At 56.1% G+C, this 17,203-nt stretch overlaps 2 protein-coding genes across 14 annotated transcripts; one reads left to right on the forward strand and one right to left on the reverse strand.

Moving 5' to 3' along the window:
• Positions 1–778: 778 nt before the first annotated feature.
• On the reverse strand, positions 779–9,976 carry CHRD (chordin). 9 transcript variants are annotated; one of them, XM_033091726.1, is made up of 23 exons: positions 9,508–9,976; positions 9,171–9,274; positions 8,566–8,695; positions 8,300–8,428; positions 8,125–8,224; positions 7,910–7,997; positions 7,408–7,549; positions 7,154–7,294; positions 6,988–7,070; positions 6,765–6,912; positions 6,500–6,606; positions 6,257–6,376; positions 5,462–5,618; positions 4,890–5,110; positions 4,329–4,442; positions 3,716–3,988; positions 3,542–3,635; positions 3,373–3,429; positions 3,031–3,134; positions 2,475–2,577; positions 1,873–2,027; positions 1,601–1,700; positions 779–1,255 (listed from the first exon to the last, which is right to left on the reverse strand). In XM_033091726.1, exons 1-23 carry the CDS (start codon positions 9,653–9,655, stop codon positions 1,203–1,205), a joined length of 2,871 nt encoding a protein of 956 aa, XP_032947617.1. In that variant the 5' UTR covers positions 9,656–9,976; the 3' UTR covers positions 779–1,202. The 9 variants fall into 9 exon arrangements, 8 of the variants coding, with proteins under 8 accessions (XP_032947617.1, XP_032947607.1, XP_032947558.1 ...); XM_033091716.1 differs by having other exon boundaries at positions 779–1,258; XM_033091667.1 differs by having other exon boundaries at positions 806–1,279; positions 1,601–1,696; positions 6,988–7,097; positions 9,508–9,729.
• A 245-nt stretch (positions 9,977–10,221) lies between these two features.
• Positions 10,222–16,828, forward strand: THPO (thrombopoietin). Of its 5 annotated transcripts, XM_033090801.1 has the most exons (7): positions 10,222–11,857; positions 13,186–13,354; positions 13,592–13,719; positions 14,000–14,086; positions 15,550–15,717; positions 15,954–16,034; positions 16,151–16,828. In XM_033090801.1, exons 2-7 carry the CDS (start codon positions 13,342–13,344, stop codon positions 16,532–16,534), a joined length of 861 nt encoding a protein of 286 aa, XP_032946692.1. In that variant the 5' UTR covers positions 10,222–11,857; positions 13,186–13,341; the 3' UTR covers positions 16,535–16,828. The 5 variants fall into 5 exon arrangements, with proteins under 5 accessions (XP_032946692.1, XP_032946669.1, XP_032946660.1 ...); XM_033090778.1 differs by having other exon boundaries at positions 10,222–11,864; positions 15,954–16,828; XM_033090769.1 differs by having other exon boundaries at positions 15,954–16,828.
• Positions 16,829–17,203: the final 375 nt, after the last annotated feature.

Below are 17,203 nucleotides of genomic sequence, written 5' to 3' on the forward strand. Positions count from 1 at the left end.
GAACCCTGTGAGAGAGATACGTTTTACAGAAAGGAAGCAGGGACTTGTGGAAGTTAAATGACTCAGCTAGTTAACAGCAGGGCTGGCACTTGATGCTTCAGTAGGTTAGGATAGTAACTTCTGAAGCACACACAGCATGCTAACCCTAAATAGGCGGCTATGGTTTCCCTTGCCTACTACCCTACTAGGCCATAAAACTCCAGACTCATTTTATCCCACATTATTTATACAGAAGGTAGATCATGAGCTGGGGAAGTCCGAGGGAATGCCCAGTTGCTGGTGGCAGGGATGAGGAGAAAGGGGTAGGGATGTTATTCTGTACATCACTTGGTCCCAAGATAAGCTCAGCCAACAACTGGACCAGGGCTGACTGCATTCCACTCTGATTCAAATTTGCCTAGAACTGGTCCAGAACACAACCAGTTTCCAGGAAGGAAGAATAACAGGAAGTGTTTATCTCATTTGAGTCAAAGACGGTAGAGGCTGGTTACATTTTTCTCTCTTTGGAGCAACTTCAAACATGGAATCAGCAAAAATGCCTGCCATGGGTAGGCCAGTGGAAACTAAACTTACATCTAAATTCTGCTTCAGGTTGCCTTTGTTCTTGAGGCTCTAGTCCATCTCAAAGACAGTCCCAAGTCCCTCTGCGGAATCCAGGCATGCCAGCCAACTGCTGCGCCATCCTGCTCCCTAAGGGTCCGCCCCTGGAGCCAGAGCTCCTCTCTCCCCTTTTACTCTCAGACCTTCTCCCCTGGCCACAAAGAAACAATCTTTAGCTCAAAGACTGAAAAAAAAATTTCTTTTAATAAATACAAAAATCTTCAATAATGACTCTGCTCAGCTCAGGGGCAGCAGGAGTGAAGTGGGGGAACCCTTGGTGCTGAGTGAGGATAAATTAAAAATCCCAACAAGCCAGTGACATTATGTACAGAAGGAAAGGGGTTGGGCTTCCAAGGCAGAGGCCAGAGGGTGACAGGACAGGAGCTGGGGTAGACATGGCCTTAGTCAGCCCTGGTTGCCCCTGGCCCTTGTGGAGTCGTGGTTCCCAGAGGTAGTAGGGGAGGGAGAAGAGGCGGAAAAGAGGAGCCAAAGGCACTGGGTTCCCCACAGGAAACTGCAGGGTCCTCGGCACCACTCCTCCCCCCAGCCCAGGCCCCGTCCTCTTGGTCGTCCTCTTGGTCGTGCAGCCTTCTGGCTGCTCTCTAGGAGCCTTCAGCTTCTTTTTCCAGCTCTGGAACTGTCCTGGTCTCGGGGGCTGCTGGAGACAGAAGGGAGTAAACTGGAGGAGGAGAAGAGAGGGAATGAACGGGGTGGCACAGAATGCCCAGCAGAGCAGCTCTGTTAGGGCCCCAGAAAGGTCAGAATTTTCTAAGCAAGTCAGCACACACCAGCTGTGTGACCTTAGTCTAATTGCCTAGTTCCTCTGAGCTTCAGAAATCTCCTTTGTAAAGAAAATGTAATCCACAGAAGTCTCCAAGGTAGCTGTGAGGGCAGAATGGGATGACACTTGTGCAGCAGAAAGCGCTGCTCCTGCACACGGCAGGTGCTCCCTGCCCTCCCAGTCAGCCCCATTCTGCTGCCCCAAGACCCCCTCACTTACCCTGCCGGGACGTGCAGTGGGAGCAGCAGCGACTCTCCTTCCCTGGGCTGCAGGACAGTGGCAACGAACAGTCGTCCCGCTCACAGTGGGGAACCCCTGCCTGGGGCAAGACAAAGCAGATCCTGAGGGTCCCCAGGAGCACTGGGACTCAGCGGCCTTCAGCTTCTTTGGGGAGGCCTGCTCCCAGAAGCCTGCCTTTCCTGGGACGGTCCCCCCACAGCAGGCCAGGGCCCCAGTGCCCACCTCACACAAGGCCCTCACTCCCCACGTACCCCACATCTGCAGGTGATGCAGCTCATCTCTCCAAAGGGGGGCACTGAGGGGTGCCAGCTCTGGCTCTCCGGAAACCACTGCCCTGCAAAACGGCAGCCCCTGGGCCCATCGGCCTGCATGGGGTCCCCTAGTTGGGGGTGGGCCCCTGACCCCACTGTTGGAAGAGAGAGAAGAAAGGAAGGAGAAGCAACAGGTCAACAGATATGAGCTCTGTGAGGGCCACCCAGGTTTTATTTGTCTTTGAATCTCTAGCACCTAGAGGTTTCTGGCACTTAGTAGGTGATAAATTTAAATAGATGGGTGGATAGATAGATGGATGGATGACGGATGATGAATAGGTGACGGATGGAGGATGGATGGATAGATGGATGGATGTGGATGGGGCAGGGGCTGGAATCCATCAGAGCCCACTAATGCATGCACATTCCTTCCACTGTGTTTAGAGCCCGGGCTCCAGCCTAGGAACAGCGCAGTGCTCAGTAAACGCGGAACTGGCTGAGAAGTCCCTTCCATCCACCCTCACTATTCATCCCCTCACCCAGGACAAGGCAGTGAAGGGCCTTATCTGCCCCCAAGAGGCCTCCGTGCCCACCCCCCTCACCTGGACACTGTTTGCAGCAGTCAGTGGGGTTGGCGCGGACAGGCTGGGCACAGGCCAGCCGGGGACACTGCACCTTCTCACAGTGCACCTCTCCAGTGTCCCCCTGTAGGGATCCATTATGTGAGGGGTATCAGGAAGGAGGGGGGGCACATAAGCCTCCTGCTTCTTCCTTCTCCTTCCCCATACCTTGAGTAACATATCCATGGTCCTTCACTCAGAAGCCCTGGGTTGGTGCTTTATATACCTGAACTCAGTCGGCAGTGTAGCCCTGCCAGGTAGGTGCTATCACATCTGCTTACTGGAGAGGAAAATACAGCTCGGGAGGTGTAAAAAGTGCCTGGGATTATATAGAGCTAGGCAGCTGGCAGAGCCAGCAGTCACACCAGGTCAGGGAGCCAACTTGCCGTTTTCCTATAGGAAGCCACCTCTCAAAGCCCACATTATATTGATCCTTGAGCTCTCCTCACCAGGCTGGGCTTTTCTCTCCTGGCAGCCCCCTTCCCATCTCTACAGACCCAGCTGGGTTATGGCACTGGAGAAGATTGAACAGCCATACCTTGCAGGTGCAGACAGCACACTTAATCAAGCCAAATGGGGGCACGACGGGGTGCCACCGGGTACCCGCTGCCCGCCAGCTCCGGTCACCATCAAAATAGCAGCCTAGTGGGGGACAGTGCCCAGCTTCCATTAGTATTGAGTCTCAGGCCCACCCCACACTGTCTAACCCCAGGGCCCACTGTGGGCCATTAACTCTAAGAATGCCTAGCAGGTGTCACTGAAACCTGCGCCCCTCAGCCTTCGCCCCCACCCACATACACTCTCGCCCTTCTGTCCCCTTCCTGGTCCCACACACAGCTCCTCTGGGTTCCCCACCCCAGTTCATATACTGCCAGCTCACCCTCTCCAGGGTCCCTGCTCCGTGGAAGCCCCAGAAGGTCTCTGACATCTTGTTTCTCTGTGGAGCCAAAGAAATAGTGAAGGCAGAGGCTGACCCTGCTTCCCTCCAGAGAGGCCTCACTCCCCACACGGAACCTCCAGGACCCTTTCCACCCCTGCAGGGCACTCACCCAGACATACAGGGCAGCACTGGTCCGGCGCCTGCACCGGACTCAGGCAGCTGGGCGGTGGGCACACCACGGGGTCACAAATCACCGTGCGTCTCTGCAGGGGAAGGTGGGGGGGTGACTGGGGTCCCTTGACCCTGAATCCAGGCCCCAGTGCGCCCTTCCCAGGCTTCCTACCTGGCAGGTGCAGAGCGAGCAGAGTGGGTCGTAATTAGGCGCCCAGCGAGCCCCATGGGGGCGCTGCTGCCCCTCGAAGAAGCAGGTGTTGGGGTCTCGGGCTCGCCAGGGGCTGCCGGGTTTGGCAGGTGCTGGGGCGTCAGGGCCGAGCACAGCGGGCAACGCCGGCAGTGCGGCCGCCACTGCATGAGAAGCACCAGACTTCCGCGCCCCCTCGGCCCCTGCCTCCGCCAGGCGCAGGCCCGCCACTTCGCATTGATTGGCGATGTGCACCTGGAGGAGAGGCGGGTTGCGGCAGCTCCCCGGGTCCCCCATGCGGCTCCACCAGCAGCGGCCAGACTGCCTGCCTGCCACCGGAAATACCTCGTCCCCTGAGCGCCCCTGAGCCCCAGGAGGATGCTACTAGCCACCCCAATCATGCCGGCTGCCAGGGACAGGGTGGTCGGCTGCCAGCCTCGTCATTTATGGACTTCGTATGACTTCATCCTCCGGAGCAGCCAGGGAGTGTGACACTACCACCCCCAGGGCTTGGAGAGAGCAAGTGACTAACGCAGGGGCACGCTGTGCCAGCTCTACTCCCACCCATCCCCACGGGCCCATACTGCCTGCCTACCTGCCCTCGCAGCTCCCCTTGGGGGCTCCCCTTGGTGGTGATCAGTAGGGCGGCAGTGCCCTGTGCCAGGTGCCGCAGTAGTTCGGGCTCCAGGTCCTTCACCACACCCTGGGCCTGTGAGTAGATAGGATAAGGGACCGGAATAAGGCACTCTAAGGCGGAGCCTGCCATTCCCAATTTGCAGATGATGAAACAGAGACTTGGGGAGGTTAAATAAGGTCTCCAGGGGAGCAAAGCCCATGAGTGATGCCGCGGAGCTCAGAAGCCCAGTGGCTCTGATGCTAAGTTTATGACAACCGAGCCCACTTCAGGTGGCTTGGTCATCTCACCCACTCTGGAGGTCCAGGACATTACATACTATTAAAGGATCCCCCCAGAGAAGGATGCAGGAAGAGGAATGGATAATGAAAGGTCGAGTCAGACTCTCCGCCAGTCTGTCTGACTCCTGAGCCCATGCCAGCTGGGCCACACTAGGCAGTCTGCTCTCTGCTTCCCCAGCCACAGACCTTCCTGCTAAAAAGCAGGTATTTTCCAAGCTGCCTCCCACCATCACATCCTCACCTCCGGGCCATAGAATCCCTTCAGCAGCCGCCGGGGCCCTGGCACCCCCGGGGGCCCGAGGAGGTGGGCAGTGACGGTACCCTGTTCTGAGCCACCGAGCCCGGCCAGCAGCACGTCATAGTGCAGGTGACAGTGGGTATCCAGGGAAAGCCAGGCGTGCCCTGCTGCCTGACTCTGCACAGGGGGCAACACCAGGGCTCCTGCCAGGGGCACGGGCAGCGCTGGATCCAGACAGGAGAGAGATGACAGATAAGAAGATGGTCTAGAGCAGCCACTCAATCCCAGCATTCCCCATGTTCCCCAGCACAGATTCCACAAGCTGGCAGACACTGTGCATAGGCCCAGGGCTGGGGGAGCAGAAAGCTTTAGACCCCTGCACCATGGCAACAAGGAGGGTCTCCCAGCAGGGCCACCTCATACACCCCCACCTATACATCTCCATATGCAAACCTAGAGCTCAGGCACAGAGAAAGGCACAGGAGTCTCTGGCCCTCTGGCACCTCCCCTCACATGCTGGAGTCCCTGGTTAGAGGATAGCAAAGGGCAGGCAGGCAGACCCCTGGGGCACTCACTGTCATGGCGGGCGCTGTGCCCACTGTAGGACAGGGCAGCCACGTGCCCCCGCAGCTCTCCATCTGGGAAGTCCTTGGTGGCCACAGTCAGGAACAGCTCATTCTGCAGCAGCATATGAGTCCCTCGGGCCCCCAGCCCAGGGCAGACACCCACGGCCTGGGGGGGCAGGGAAGGGTGAGCCCCACCTGCAGCCTGCCAGATCCCAGATGAACCCCTCCTCAGCTCCCACACAAGCCCAAGATTCTGAAGTCTGTCCATGTTTTGTGGCCCCACTACACCCATGCATACTTCCAGAAACCAATAACACTGGATGAGAACCTTGGAGGCTCAGGTTCAAGTCCCTTCTCTGCCACTTCCTACCTACGTAACAATCCTGAGCAGTTACTTAACTTCTCTGATCCTTCACTTCACCTTCTCTAACATGCGTACTGTGAGGACCAAAAATAATATCAGTAAAGCAACCAGTACAGTATGCAGCACATAGAAAGGCTCAACAAGGGGCAACCAGTGTTCTCGCGATTATTACTGCGTGATCTCCTGCACTGGCCTCCCTAACACCTCCCACTGGATATGAGTTTGCTGAAGACAGGGGCCACATCTGATTTCCTTTGTATCCAGGCGCTCGCCTGAGGCTCACTAAAGATGCGTCCAGTGTGTCAGTGTATCAGTGAGGGAGCCTGCGAAAGAGCGAATGATGCTGAACAGCCCTGCTCATCCCACCTGCTTCCCCACAGCACCGCATTGTCCGCTACGGTACATGGGCCCCGTGGCCCCGCTCTGCAGGTAGCGCTCACCAGCTGTCCTCCTGGCTGGAGCCCGGCCATGTGGCACAGCACAGTGCGCTGGTCCTTCCTCTGAGGCTTGGTCTCCAGGGTCATGGCCACCACCTCACTGCCTGTACCTACCACTTGCACCTGGTGGACAGGGTTGGGGAGGGCAAATTGGAATGGCAGAGGCCTGGGGCCTGAACCATTGCAGCCCAAAGCCCCACCCCCCACCCTGCTGCCCTCCCACCTCCTGCAGCCCCTGACTCTTACTTGGTAGATGAGGGAGCCATTTCCTAGCAGTGTAAGAATGGCTGAGCCAGCAGCACCCGTCTGAACGGGGATCAGGGTATCGGCCCCGCAAAGGACACTTTGCAGGACTGCAGAGAAGCAAGACAAGTTGAAGCAAGATGGCCCCATGGCCACTCATACCCCCAGTCCCCAGGATCCCTCGCATACCCACCCTGGCCCGGCCCCTGGCACTGTCTGTGCCTCTAAGTTAGGTGCACCCGGGGTGCCAGGCCCCACCCTGCCTCACCATCACAGCTCTGCCTGGCAGCAATGTGTCCGCTGATACGCAACCCTGGCCCACTTGCTCTCTCCAGGGCTATCTGCAGCTCCCCCAGCACCAGCCAGTCCATCTCCTGGGCTGTCAGATTGGGCAGCACCTCAGCGAAACCTGGCTCCTGGAGACAAAGCAGGGTATGGTGGGCGCAGTTCGAGGCCAGAGCAGGTGACAGCAAAGCCGGACCTTCACTCACCTGGGTGGAGGCATTGGCCTGGAGCTCTCGCAATAGCTGCCCCTGGTGTAGAATCTGGAGCTGCAAGGGGACCTGGGCTGGTCCTGCAACAGTGGCACATGTGGACCCCTCTGAGAGCTAGGTGTTCTCCCTACCCTTATACATGCCCTCCCCATATCCCACTTACCCCCACTCCTGGATTCCAGCAGCCCACGGAAGAGCAGCAAAAAATGCAAGGAGTCCTCTGTGTCACTGAGAGTGAGTAGGGTGATGCCCCCTATGCCCTGCTGTGGGGGGCCTTCCAGGGTCAGGATGGCACTGAAGGTCTCTGGGGGAGGGAGGACCATGAGAGCCCATCAGAAAGTGCCGTCCTCAGCCCACTCCACTCCTGGAGACAGAGAAGACAGAACTTCATGCCCAGGGACTGTTTGCTCCCCTCACCTGCAGCCAGGGCCCGGTGCCGGATAAGAGGCCCCCAGACCTCCCCTGAAGGATGAGTGGGTGTCACAAGTGCCACATGCAGCTGTTCTGCCCTAAGGAGCCGCAGAGACAACCGAGGCACTGCTCGCCACACCCCACAGACCTGGAGCAGAGAGACAAGAAGGCCCCACTCAGACAGTATGCAGGATAGGTCAGCTAAGAGGCCCAGCTCTAGTGAGGAAGGAATATGGGAAGGAGCCCCCAGGCCCTCCTAGGAAACTTCAGAAGAGACCCTGGATCCAGGTGCTTGGGTCCAAAGCCTGGCTCCTCCACTTACTAGCTGTGTGATCTTGAGCAAATCACATTCTGTTACTGAGCCTCAGTTCCCTCATCTGTAAAATGGGCATCATAATGTCAGTGACTTCCTCTCACTGGGCTGTTGTGAGGACCAAAGGAGGCAATACAGAACACTCTCAGCACAGTGCCCACACTCGTTAAACACTCATAAATGGCATCATCTCACCAGGCCATCTTGGGTGGGGGCTGCAGGGTGTTCAAACAGGATGCTGCCAGTGGAGTCTGAGAAGCGGATCCGGGTGAGAAGGTCCAGCCTGGGAATGAGGGTCCAGTGAGCACTGACTTTGAGCCCCAGCTACTAGCAGCCCCTCCGGCTTCTCCCAATTCTCCCGCCTCCACCTCCGGTGCCCAGTCAACACCTCCCTCTTTCCCCTTACTCACTGCCGGTAGGAGATGGAGAAACGCAGGCTAGAACGCAGCAGCGACACTCGGGCCCGTGCCACAGCCTGTGACCTTGGCCCAGTCAGCAGCGCCACAAAGTCTGCAAGAGGAGAAATATGTCCCTAGTACTGTCACCTGCTGTGGCAGCTCTAGTCCCTGCCGGGTCCCTGCCTACCTGTGTGGCCGTCTCCACGAGCCCGATCTTCAACGCCCGGCTCCCCGCGGTCGCTGTAGCTGCGGTGCTCTGGATCGCGCGGATACTCGAAGGCCAAGCCCATCGGCTGCCTCTCGGGACCGCTGCGCTCTGCACCATGAATGAGGGACACGGGCTTCAGCTGGGCACTGGGCACCCCTCCATCCGTTCCATCTGCCCCATCCACGGGGCTCAGGACCAAGCACCGTGGTCCTGCCGCCCTTCCCTCAGCATGGAACGGGCCTTACCCTGGGGGCAGGTCTGGCAGCAGTGTCCTGGCAGCTGGAGCGGCTGTCCGCAGGACAGGGTTGGGCACTCGGGTTTAATGTTCTTGCAGCTGACCCTGCCCAGGCCCCTCGCGCGGCGACCCCACTGAGGCTGCTCGCGGAAAAGACGGGAAAACCAAGTGAGTGAAAGACACCAATCCGTGAGACCCAAGGGCGAGGTGGGGAGTCACAGGAGCAAGGCAAGTGGTCCCACGGAGGCAGACCGCTCTGCTACTTACAAGCTGCAGGACCCTAGACAAGTTGCTTAAACTCTCTGGACTTTGGGGTCCCTGTCTGAAAACATGGGGATAATAATAGTATCTATCTAGCAAAGTTGTTCTAGGAGTTAAGCGAGAGACGGATGAAATGGAGCTGTCAAAGAGTCTGACAGTGGACGATCAATAATAGTCAACACCTGAAACTTGAAGGGGGCGCTCCCCCCATCCCCGTCCTCCGCCAGAAAAATATCCCAAATATCTGCAGGCTCGCTTCTTTCTCCTTAGCAGCTCCCAGTCCACTCCGACGTCCCAGAACCCCAGCGCTACCCCACCCGTGAGGGCCCCGGCACTGCCGTTGAGTCCACTCACCGTCTCACAGGCGCACAGCACGCAGCGCATCACCCCGAAGGGCTCCCCCAGGTCTGGGTGCCACGTCTCGTCCAAGGCATAGACCTTTCCGCCGAAGGAGCAGCCTGCCGGGACGGGCTTGGCTGGCAGCCGCTGTCCCATTCCTGCTGTGTGCCCGCCCCAGGAGCTGCGGGCCGGGCCCGGGTCCCCGGGCACTACGCGCCTGGCGCGGCCCCCCGCCCACCCCTACAGGCTGCCCGCAGCGCGGAGCCACCTGCGCCCCGCGCCCCCTCCCGACCGGCGCGGACTTGCCCCAAGCAGGACTCCCCGCCCGCACCTCCTTGGGGCGCCCACCTACCTGCCGCTCCCCGAATGGGCAGTGGCTCCTTCTCGGGCCGGATGGGCAGCGCAGGGAGCTCGGGGCCGGCGCCGCGGGTCGGCCGGGGGCCGAGCAGCAGCAGCCCGAGGAGCAGCAGCGGGGCTGGCGGGGCCGGGAGGCTCGGCATGACGCGAACGGGACAGCTGGGGAGGAGGGAGGGAGGAGGGAGCAGGAGAGGGAGGAGGGAGGTGGGAGGAGGGCCGGGCCCGGGGCGGTACAACCGGAGGGGGCAGGGGCCAGGGCCCCGGCAGTGTGAGGGGCTCGTCGGGCCGCGGTGGAGTCGGCGCGGCGCCGGCCGGGCAGGGCGGGAGGAGCGGCCGGGAGGAGCGCGGGCGAGCGGGCGGGCGCTGACCCGGGCCGTACGCAGCTCTAGTGCCCCGGGCGCCGGCTCTGGCCCGTTTTATGCCCAGCGCCCCGCACCCCGGTCGGGGGCCTCCTCTTCAGCAAACGGGGCGGCGGCAGCGGCTCGGCGAGGGGCCGGGCTGAGCCCGGGGGGTCCGGCCCAGCAGCCGCGGCCCGGATCGCGAGTGGGGGAGGGGAGGGAGGGGCTGGGACCGGGCAGGGGAGAAGGGAGGGGCTGGAGGGGAAGGGGGAGCGAAGGGGGTAGGGGGAGGGGAGGGACCAGGGGGCGCGAAGAGGGGAGGAGAGGCAGGTCTGAAGCCCCCACCCCCACCCCCCCTGCCGGCCGCCACAGGGTGACTGAACCAGGAGGTGCGTGTCCGGCCCAGGACCAGATCCCTTGGCCAGGGAAGGGCGAAGGCTGGGCCTGAGGCCTGGGCCGGCCACTGGGCTAGGATTCGGTTCCTGCCAGAAAGATGAAGCCTTGTCTTTAAGGATGACAGCGTGCAGGAAAGGCCCCTCAACTGACCTCCCCGACTCTGGGCCCACAGCATCTCTCAAATCCCACACTACCCACTCTCACTGCCTAGCCCGTGTCCCTATCTCTTCTCTGAGGTCTCTCCTCACTCTACTGTTCCCAGGACAGGAACTTGGCCAGAAACAGTGTCTCCTTTCTGGTGACAGTGTTTCCCTCCCTACTATAACCTGTCCTCAGGCCCATCCAACCATCATCGTCCCCAGCCTGACATGCTTTCTCACCTTCTTCCTTCACCCAGAGGACCCTCATTCTCTCCACCCCACCCCACCCTCCTCAGTCTTGGTTTCCTGGTCATGACTGCCTCCCTGTCCCCTCCCACCCCCACACACCCACCATCCTCCCAACCATCCCAGCACCCTCCTTCCTAATCTTGGGAAGCATCTCATCTGGCTGAACTGGAGAATTCCGGGATCCAGGCCACACTCCTTAGCAGACAGCCCCATCCTGGGGAGGAGGAGCAGGAGAGAGCCTGAGGAAGAATTGGAGGGGGGCGGGGGGATGGGAACAAGGTCAGGCCTGGACGCCTCTGAGGACAGAGGCTGTGGGGAGACTGGGATTGAGGGGAAAGTAAAGGAACGAAAGCCAGGACCAAAGGAAGAGGGGGGCCAGCAGGAGGTATTTGCGGGGGAGGTTCAGCAGCTGTCTTTCCTAAGACAGGGACACATGGGCCTGGTTATTCCTCTTGTCACATATGGAATGGTAGGAAATGGAAGAGGGAGAAAGAAGGGGCAAGCAAAGGAGGGCACAGGGCAGAAATAAGTGGGTGTAGCTGTCGGAGCCAATGGGCCCCAACAGAGGAGCACCTGAGCCCAGCACACACACCCGACACCTCCGTCCTCTCAAGCTGTCCAAAGCCCCTTTCCCCATAACACTGACCCCTGACAGGGTCATTCTCTAATACTGGCAACCCACATTCCCACCCACAAAGGGGGTATAAGACATGATCCCCTAGGAGTTATAGGAGAGAAAAGCAGGAAAAGCAAGAGCCCTACTGGATTTTGGCAGCAGTTGTAGTGTCCAGGGAAAATAAATTTGGCCAGCCAAGAACTGAAAACAAAAATGTCCTGCTAGATTCCTCCTAGAAAAAACCTGTTCCCCTCCCATCTCCTCTCCAGTCAGGTCCCAGGTTTCCTATCTCCTAGGAAAAGATAGATTGCCCTATTCAAATCCTGTCTGTGGTGTGTGTGGGTGGAGGAGTTGGGCTCCACTAGTGGACCATGGTCCAGGCAGGGGCTCCAGGTCCAACGAGGGTGGGAGGAAGGCGTCACTTCCGGGGGCCCTCGCCAGTGTCTGGTGGCTCCCGGCTCTCTGATTGGGCAGAAGTGGCCTGGGCAGGCGTGTGACCCCACTGCCGTGAAGGGGCTATGCTCCAACGCCACATGCCTTCCTACCCATCTACTCCCCAGAGTACTGCCTGCTCTGCACCTGGGTCCTGGAGCCCTCCTGCACCCGGTGAGTGGTAAGCAGAGTTTGGAGTTAAGTGAGGGTAGCAAGGACAGGAAAGAGGATTGGGCTCCCAGCTGGGGGAGGGGCAGGCAAACTGGAACCTACAGGCACTGACCTTTGTCAAGAAGAGTATGGCCTTCCCAGAATGGGAGGAGCAGGACAGCGCAGGGGGAGGGGGTGGGTGCTGGATCCTAAGGGACTGGTCACAGATTTAGTGGAATACAGCACAGTCCCGACTGGCCCTAAGGAAAGGGGACATGGGCTCAGGGAGAAAATGAGAAAGGTACATTAGGGCTTAGGGAACACAGCACCAAGATGGACTCAGCCTCAATCGCCATGCTTGCCCAGTCATTCCCAGTTAGTTTAAGGTTCTTAATCCAGGGTCCGGGGAAGCTGGGTCAGGCAAGCCAGGGCACAAGGAGAGGGTGATGGGAGGAGGGCTCGTGCATGTTGACAGACCTCCAGGAAATCCCAATATTGAATCAGGTGCAGGCCTCTTTGCACAACTTGTGAAAGAAGGAGGAAGCCATGTGGGGGGTCCTGGGAAGGAACAGGAAGGGGTCTGAAGAGGGGGCAGGGAGGAAGTTGTGGGCTACCAGACAGATATGGCGGGTGTCTAAGGCAAAGTATGCCATGTAAGGCGGGCATCACCTCACTCAGCAGGTGCCCATTCCTGGATAACTTGCCTCAGGAAGGAAGTTCCCAAGACTGTTAGTGTATCTCTTCACCTTGGAAAACCCAGTAGTTCAGAATTTGGAGTACAAAGAAAAGGAGGCTTTTGTGGATGGGTAAACGGGAAAGAATGAGAGGTTAACTTCTGCCACACCACCTTCTCTTAATCTTTTAATCACCGACCTGCAGTAATCCAGTTTTTTTAAATGTTTGCCTAATTTCACTCCTCAACCGCACTTCCCAAGCTACTTCTCAATACACTGCATATGTTTCCTAGTTCCTCATCCTGGCCCTCTACCCATTTCCCCCTCTTCTCCAGGCTTGGGCCACAATACTTCCATTCTCTATCCCCATCCCAGATTTTCTCCAACCAAACAACCAAGGTTGCTCAGAATTTGAGGCCAATTAAAATGTGTGTATGTACATATCCTGTCCTGCTGCTCTCAGCAGGCGGCAGGGGCACCGAACCCATATCAGATTCACTGAGGAACTCTGACAAAGAGACACCATATGCTACAATCACAAGAAAACATGGGAGCGGTCAGAGCTTTAGCAATTCTAGGCTGGTGAGCATCACAAGCCTTCCCAGCATCTGTTACCCCCCTAGGCAGAGTCTCTTCCTTGAAACTTGATTAAGTGTTCATTATTCCTGTCACTTGCAGGATAGATTCCAGACCCTCTTCGTTGGCCCACCTGTGCTGTGCCCCACCCCTCTCTGCCCAGAAGTTCAAGAGCCCAAGCCGCCTCCATGGCCCCAGGAAGGATTCAGGGGAGAGGCCCCGTACAGGGTGCCACTCCAACCAGACAGCCTGGCCAGAATGGAGCTGACTGGTAAGAACACACTTGAGGGGCCAAGGGCAGAATCAGAATGTGGAAAAGGGGTACAGAGAAAGGAGACGTGCTGCAGTGGGGAAGGGCTGGGGGGATTCCATTTCCCAGGAATAAGGCATCTGAGTGGCAGAGTCCCTGGATTTCAGGTCTGGGTTCTGAGTGGGAATTCCTGGACCCCCACCCGACAATGTTTTCTTCCTTATCCACCCCTTTCAACCTCACATCTCCTGATCTAAGAACTGCTCCTCGTGGTCTTGCTTCTCCTAAGTGCAAGACTGACACAGTCCAGCCTGGCTCCTCCCGCCTGTGACCCCCGACTCCTAAATAAACTGCTTCGTGATTCCCACGTCCTTCACGGCAGACTGGTGAGAATCCCCAAACACTCTCCCCTCCATCCATTTAACTGAAAAGATACCTTCACTCCCATCACTTCCTCTTGCTCCCTGATCCGATCACTATTTTTCCAATATTGTCTTTGGCAAGGCCACCATTGCCTGATCACCACTCTTTGCCAAAGATTATGATTTACAATCAAGCCCTTTAAAAGCTCTAATCTGGATATATTACTCATATCCTGATCATTGGGCCACCATACCCCCGTTTCAGCTCCCTTCTCTCTCTTCCCCCAATAATCTTTTTCAACAGAGCCAGTGCCCAGACATTAACCCTCTGTCCACACCTGTCCTGCTGCCTGCTGTGGACTTTAGCTTGAGAGAATGGAAAACCCAGACGGTAAGAAAGCCATCCCTTGCCTCGGTTTCTCTACATCCTGTCTTCATCAATTTTGTGCTGCTTCTTATGGATTCTTCAAAATTCCTGAGCTCCCTGAAAATACCTCACCTTCAGCGTGGCCACCCTAAGCCAATCTACATCCTACTATGACGATATCCTCTGGGTGATGGCTTGCAGTCCCAGTACATTAAGTAGATTCAAAGCTGAACACCATGAAAAGCTAGCCAGAGGTCTCTCGTGGGCCATGGCTTTGACTTATTTCTGTTCAACCTTCTTAAATTGTCATGAAGAAGTAAGACTGATCTGTCAGCCACAGATGACACAAAGCTAGGAAACAGCAAAAAAAAATAGCAAACAAAAGACAGAATCAAGATTCAAATCACTGAAAGGCTAGGTTCAAAACATAGTGAAATTTAATAGATACATAAAAAAATTCTACACGTGTAATTGAGTAAAGCCCTACTCCAGCTTTCAGGCCACAAGGCCCCTGCTTCCCGCATATAAACTTCTAACCCTAGAACTCACTATGAAAACAATCTGGGAGGGTTGAGTTGACCCCAAACTTAGCATGTAACATTTCTGAAGCAGCTATTTAAGAGCTAGTGATTCTAGGCAACCTTAGATGTTTAGCATCCACATTATGGAAATAGTCCTATAAAACTGTCTTCTGAGTGGACTGCACTTAAAAATACTGGACTGAGTACTAGACATTCTCCTCTAGACACGTGCTAATTTATTCAGAGGGATCTATTAAACTAGCATGTGTCCAGGATGAAGCAGCCTGCACAGTGAGAGGTTAGAAAACATGTTATGCGAGGAACGGTTAAAAAAAGAAAGCCTGTCTGATTGGCTTGGAGGCAGTGGCAGTCTTGTGCTATAGCATGAAGTGCTTCAGTCTGAGACGCTGAAACCTCCTGGGATGGAGTACTCCTTAGTAGGTCTGCTTTCAGGATCCCTGGAATCCCCTTCTTCCCTCAGATGGTCTAGGGGCGCTGGGCCAGGGAAGGACAGTTCCTTAAGGGGCCCTTGTAGTTCCAGCTCTGCCATTTATCGGTAAGCCCCTTCCTTTCTTCTTTATACTCTTATAATGGTTTCATCTCTACATTTTAAAAATAAATCATATGATCCTAAGATTTTTGTAGCAGAAAGAGATTTGCAGCACTAGAACCAAGAGGTAAAGCTATAAAAGGGCAGATTTCAGTGTAATGTAAGGAAAAAAAACAGCTTTTCTGACTGAAATTAAATGTAAGACCAGGCTGGGTTACCGGACACTAGTTATTCAAGCAGAGGCTGATGACCAATTGTCGGGAGACTGTGAAGGAATTCCTGTGCTGGGTGGGACCATGGTCCTGTCCAATTCTCAGCTCTTATGATTCATTCTGCTGGCTACTCCTACAGGCTCCCCACCCGCTATTTGCATGCCCTTTGAAGCAATCCGCTTCTCTCTTCCATCTCTTTCCCAGGAGCAGACCAAGGCACAGGACGTTCTGGGAGCGACGACCCTTCTGCTGGAGGGAGTGATGGCAGCACAGGGACAACTGGGACCCACTTGCCTCTCATCCCTCCTGGGACAGCTTTCTGGACAGGTCCGCCTCCTCCTTGGGGCCCTGCAGGGCCTCCTTGGAACCCAGGTAAGGCCCCAATCAAGGGAACTATAGAAATTGTCCTTCCTTTCTGACTCAGTCTCCTTAGGAGACCTGAGGGAAGAAAGGAATTCTAGGAATCTTGAGGTACAGGGGATGACATATCAAGGAATGAATGCTTCCTCCCATCCAAAAGTCCAGGTGCTGGTACCCTACCTTCCCACATACACAAGGGAGGCATATCTGGCCCAGTCTCTGGCCTCAGGCCCATCCTCTGCCCTCAGCTTCCTCCACAGGGCAGGACCACAGCTCACAAAGATCCCGACGCCATTTTCCTGACCTTCCAACAACTGCTCCGAGGAAAGGTGCGTTTCCTGCTTCATGTAGTAGGGCCCACCCTCTGTGCCAAGCGGGCCCTCCCTACCACAGCTCTTCCAAGCAGTACCTCTCTATTCTTCACAATGAACAAGCTCCCAAACAGGACTTCTGGATTGTTGGAGACAAACTCCAGTGTCTCAGCCAGAACTACTGTCTCTGGACTTCTGAAGAGGCTACAGGGACTCAGAGCCAAGACTCCTGGTCTGCTGAACCAAACTTCCAGGTCCCTGGACCAAATCCCTGGACATCTGAACAGGACACACAGACCCTTGAATGGAACTCATGGACTCTTCCCTGGACCCTCACCCAGGGCCCTGGGAGCCCTGAATATTCCTCCAGGAACTTCGGACACGGGCTCACTGCCGCCCAGTCTCCAGTCTGGATATTCCCCTTCCCTAACCCATCCTCCCACTGGACAATATACATTCTTCTCCCCTTCACCCACCTTGCCCACCCCCATGGTCCAGCTCCAACTCCCACTTCCTGACCCTTCTGCTATCATGCCCAATCCTACCAGTCCTCTTCCGACTGCAGCCCACCCTCACTTCCATAATCTGTCTCAGGAATAGTAAGGTACTCAGGCACTGTCTCCCATGTGTAATTCCCTTACCCGAAGGAAAGGCCCTGGGAGACAACTGCAGCTACACCGGATTTCCTGCTTTCACCTGACACCCAAAGCCCTAGTAAAGGCGGATACATAGGACAGAAAAAGGGATCATTTTTCACTGTATAAAACATCAGAGGCTATTTTTTTAAGCTATCAATAATATTCACCAGAGCAGCTAGTTATCTTTGGTCTATTTTTCTGCACAAATTTACAACTTACGAATTCTGTGTTCTTTTGCATACGATAATTCCTCAAAGGCCTGGACTGGCCTGGCCTCTGAACAGAGGTAGAGACTAATCTTACGTCAGAAAACAAGAGAAAAACGAACTTTGGTTTTCTACTCAGAAATAAGGTTAGTCTCTTTAACCCTTTTACCATCATTCTCAGAGGGACGCTGATCTCCTTCTCTTTGGAAATCCTTACTCTTCAGAAATGAATGAGAAGTTGTCCCCCATAAAGGCTGTTTCTACATAATAGACAAAACTGAGCCTGTATAAATAGAGACTAAATAAATGAGAGGACCCAAAAGCTAACTGAAAAGGAACAGAA

The sequence above is a fragment of the Rhinolophus ferrumequinum genome, chromosome 2, assembly GCF_004115265.2.
Source record: "Rhinolophus ferrumequinum isolate MPI-CBG mRhiFer1 chromosome 2, mRhiFer1_v1.p, whole genome shotgun sequence".
NCBI lineage: Eukaryota > Metazoa > Chordata > Mammalia > Chiroptera > Rhinolophidae > Rhinolophus > Rhinolophus ferrumequinum.

Bases quoted from the DNA above. Each gene is read 5' to 3' on its own strand.
- THPO (XM_033090778.1), top strand. The intron at 13,720-13,999 runs GTGAGAATCCCC...CTTTTTCAACAG, and splicing joins ACGTCCTTCACGGCAGACTG to AGCCAGTGCCCAGACATTAA. The intron at 14,087-15,549 runs GTAAGAAAGCCA...TCTCTTTCCCAG, and splicing joins GAGAATGGAAAACCCAGACG to GAGCAGACCAAGGCACAGGA.
- CHRD (XM_033091667.1), bottom strand. From the start codon at position 9,655: ATGCCGAGCCTCCCGGCCCCGCCAGCCCCGCTGCTGCTCCTCGGGCTG. The intron at 7,550-7,909 runs GTGAGATGATGC...TCTCTGCTCCAG, and splicing joins CCCCCACCCAAGATGGCCTG to GTCTGTGGGGTGTGGCGAGC. The intron at 7,098-7,153 runs GTAAGTGGGATA...CCTAGCTCTCAG, and splicing joins GCTGGAATCCAGGAGTGGGG to AGGGGTCCACATGTGCCACT.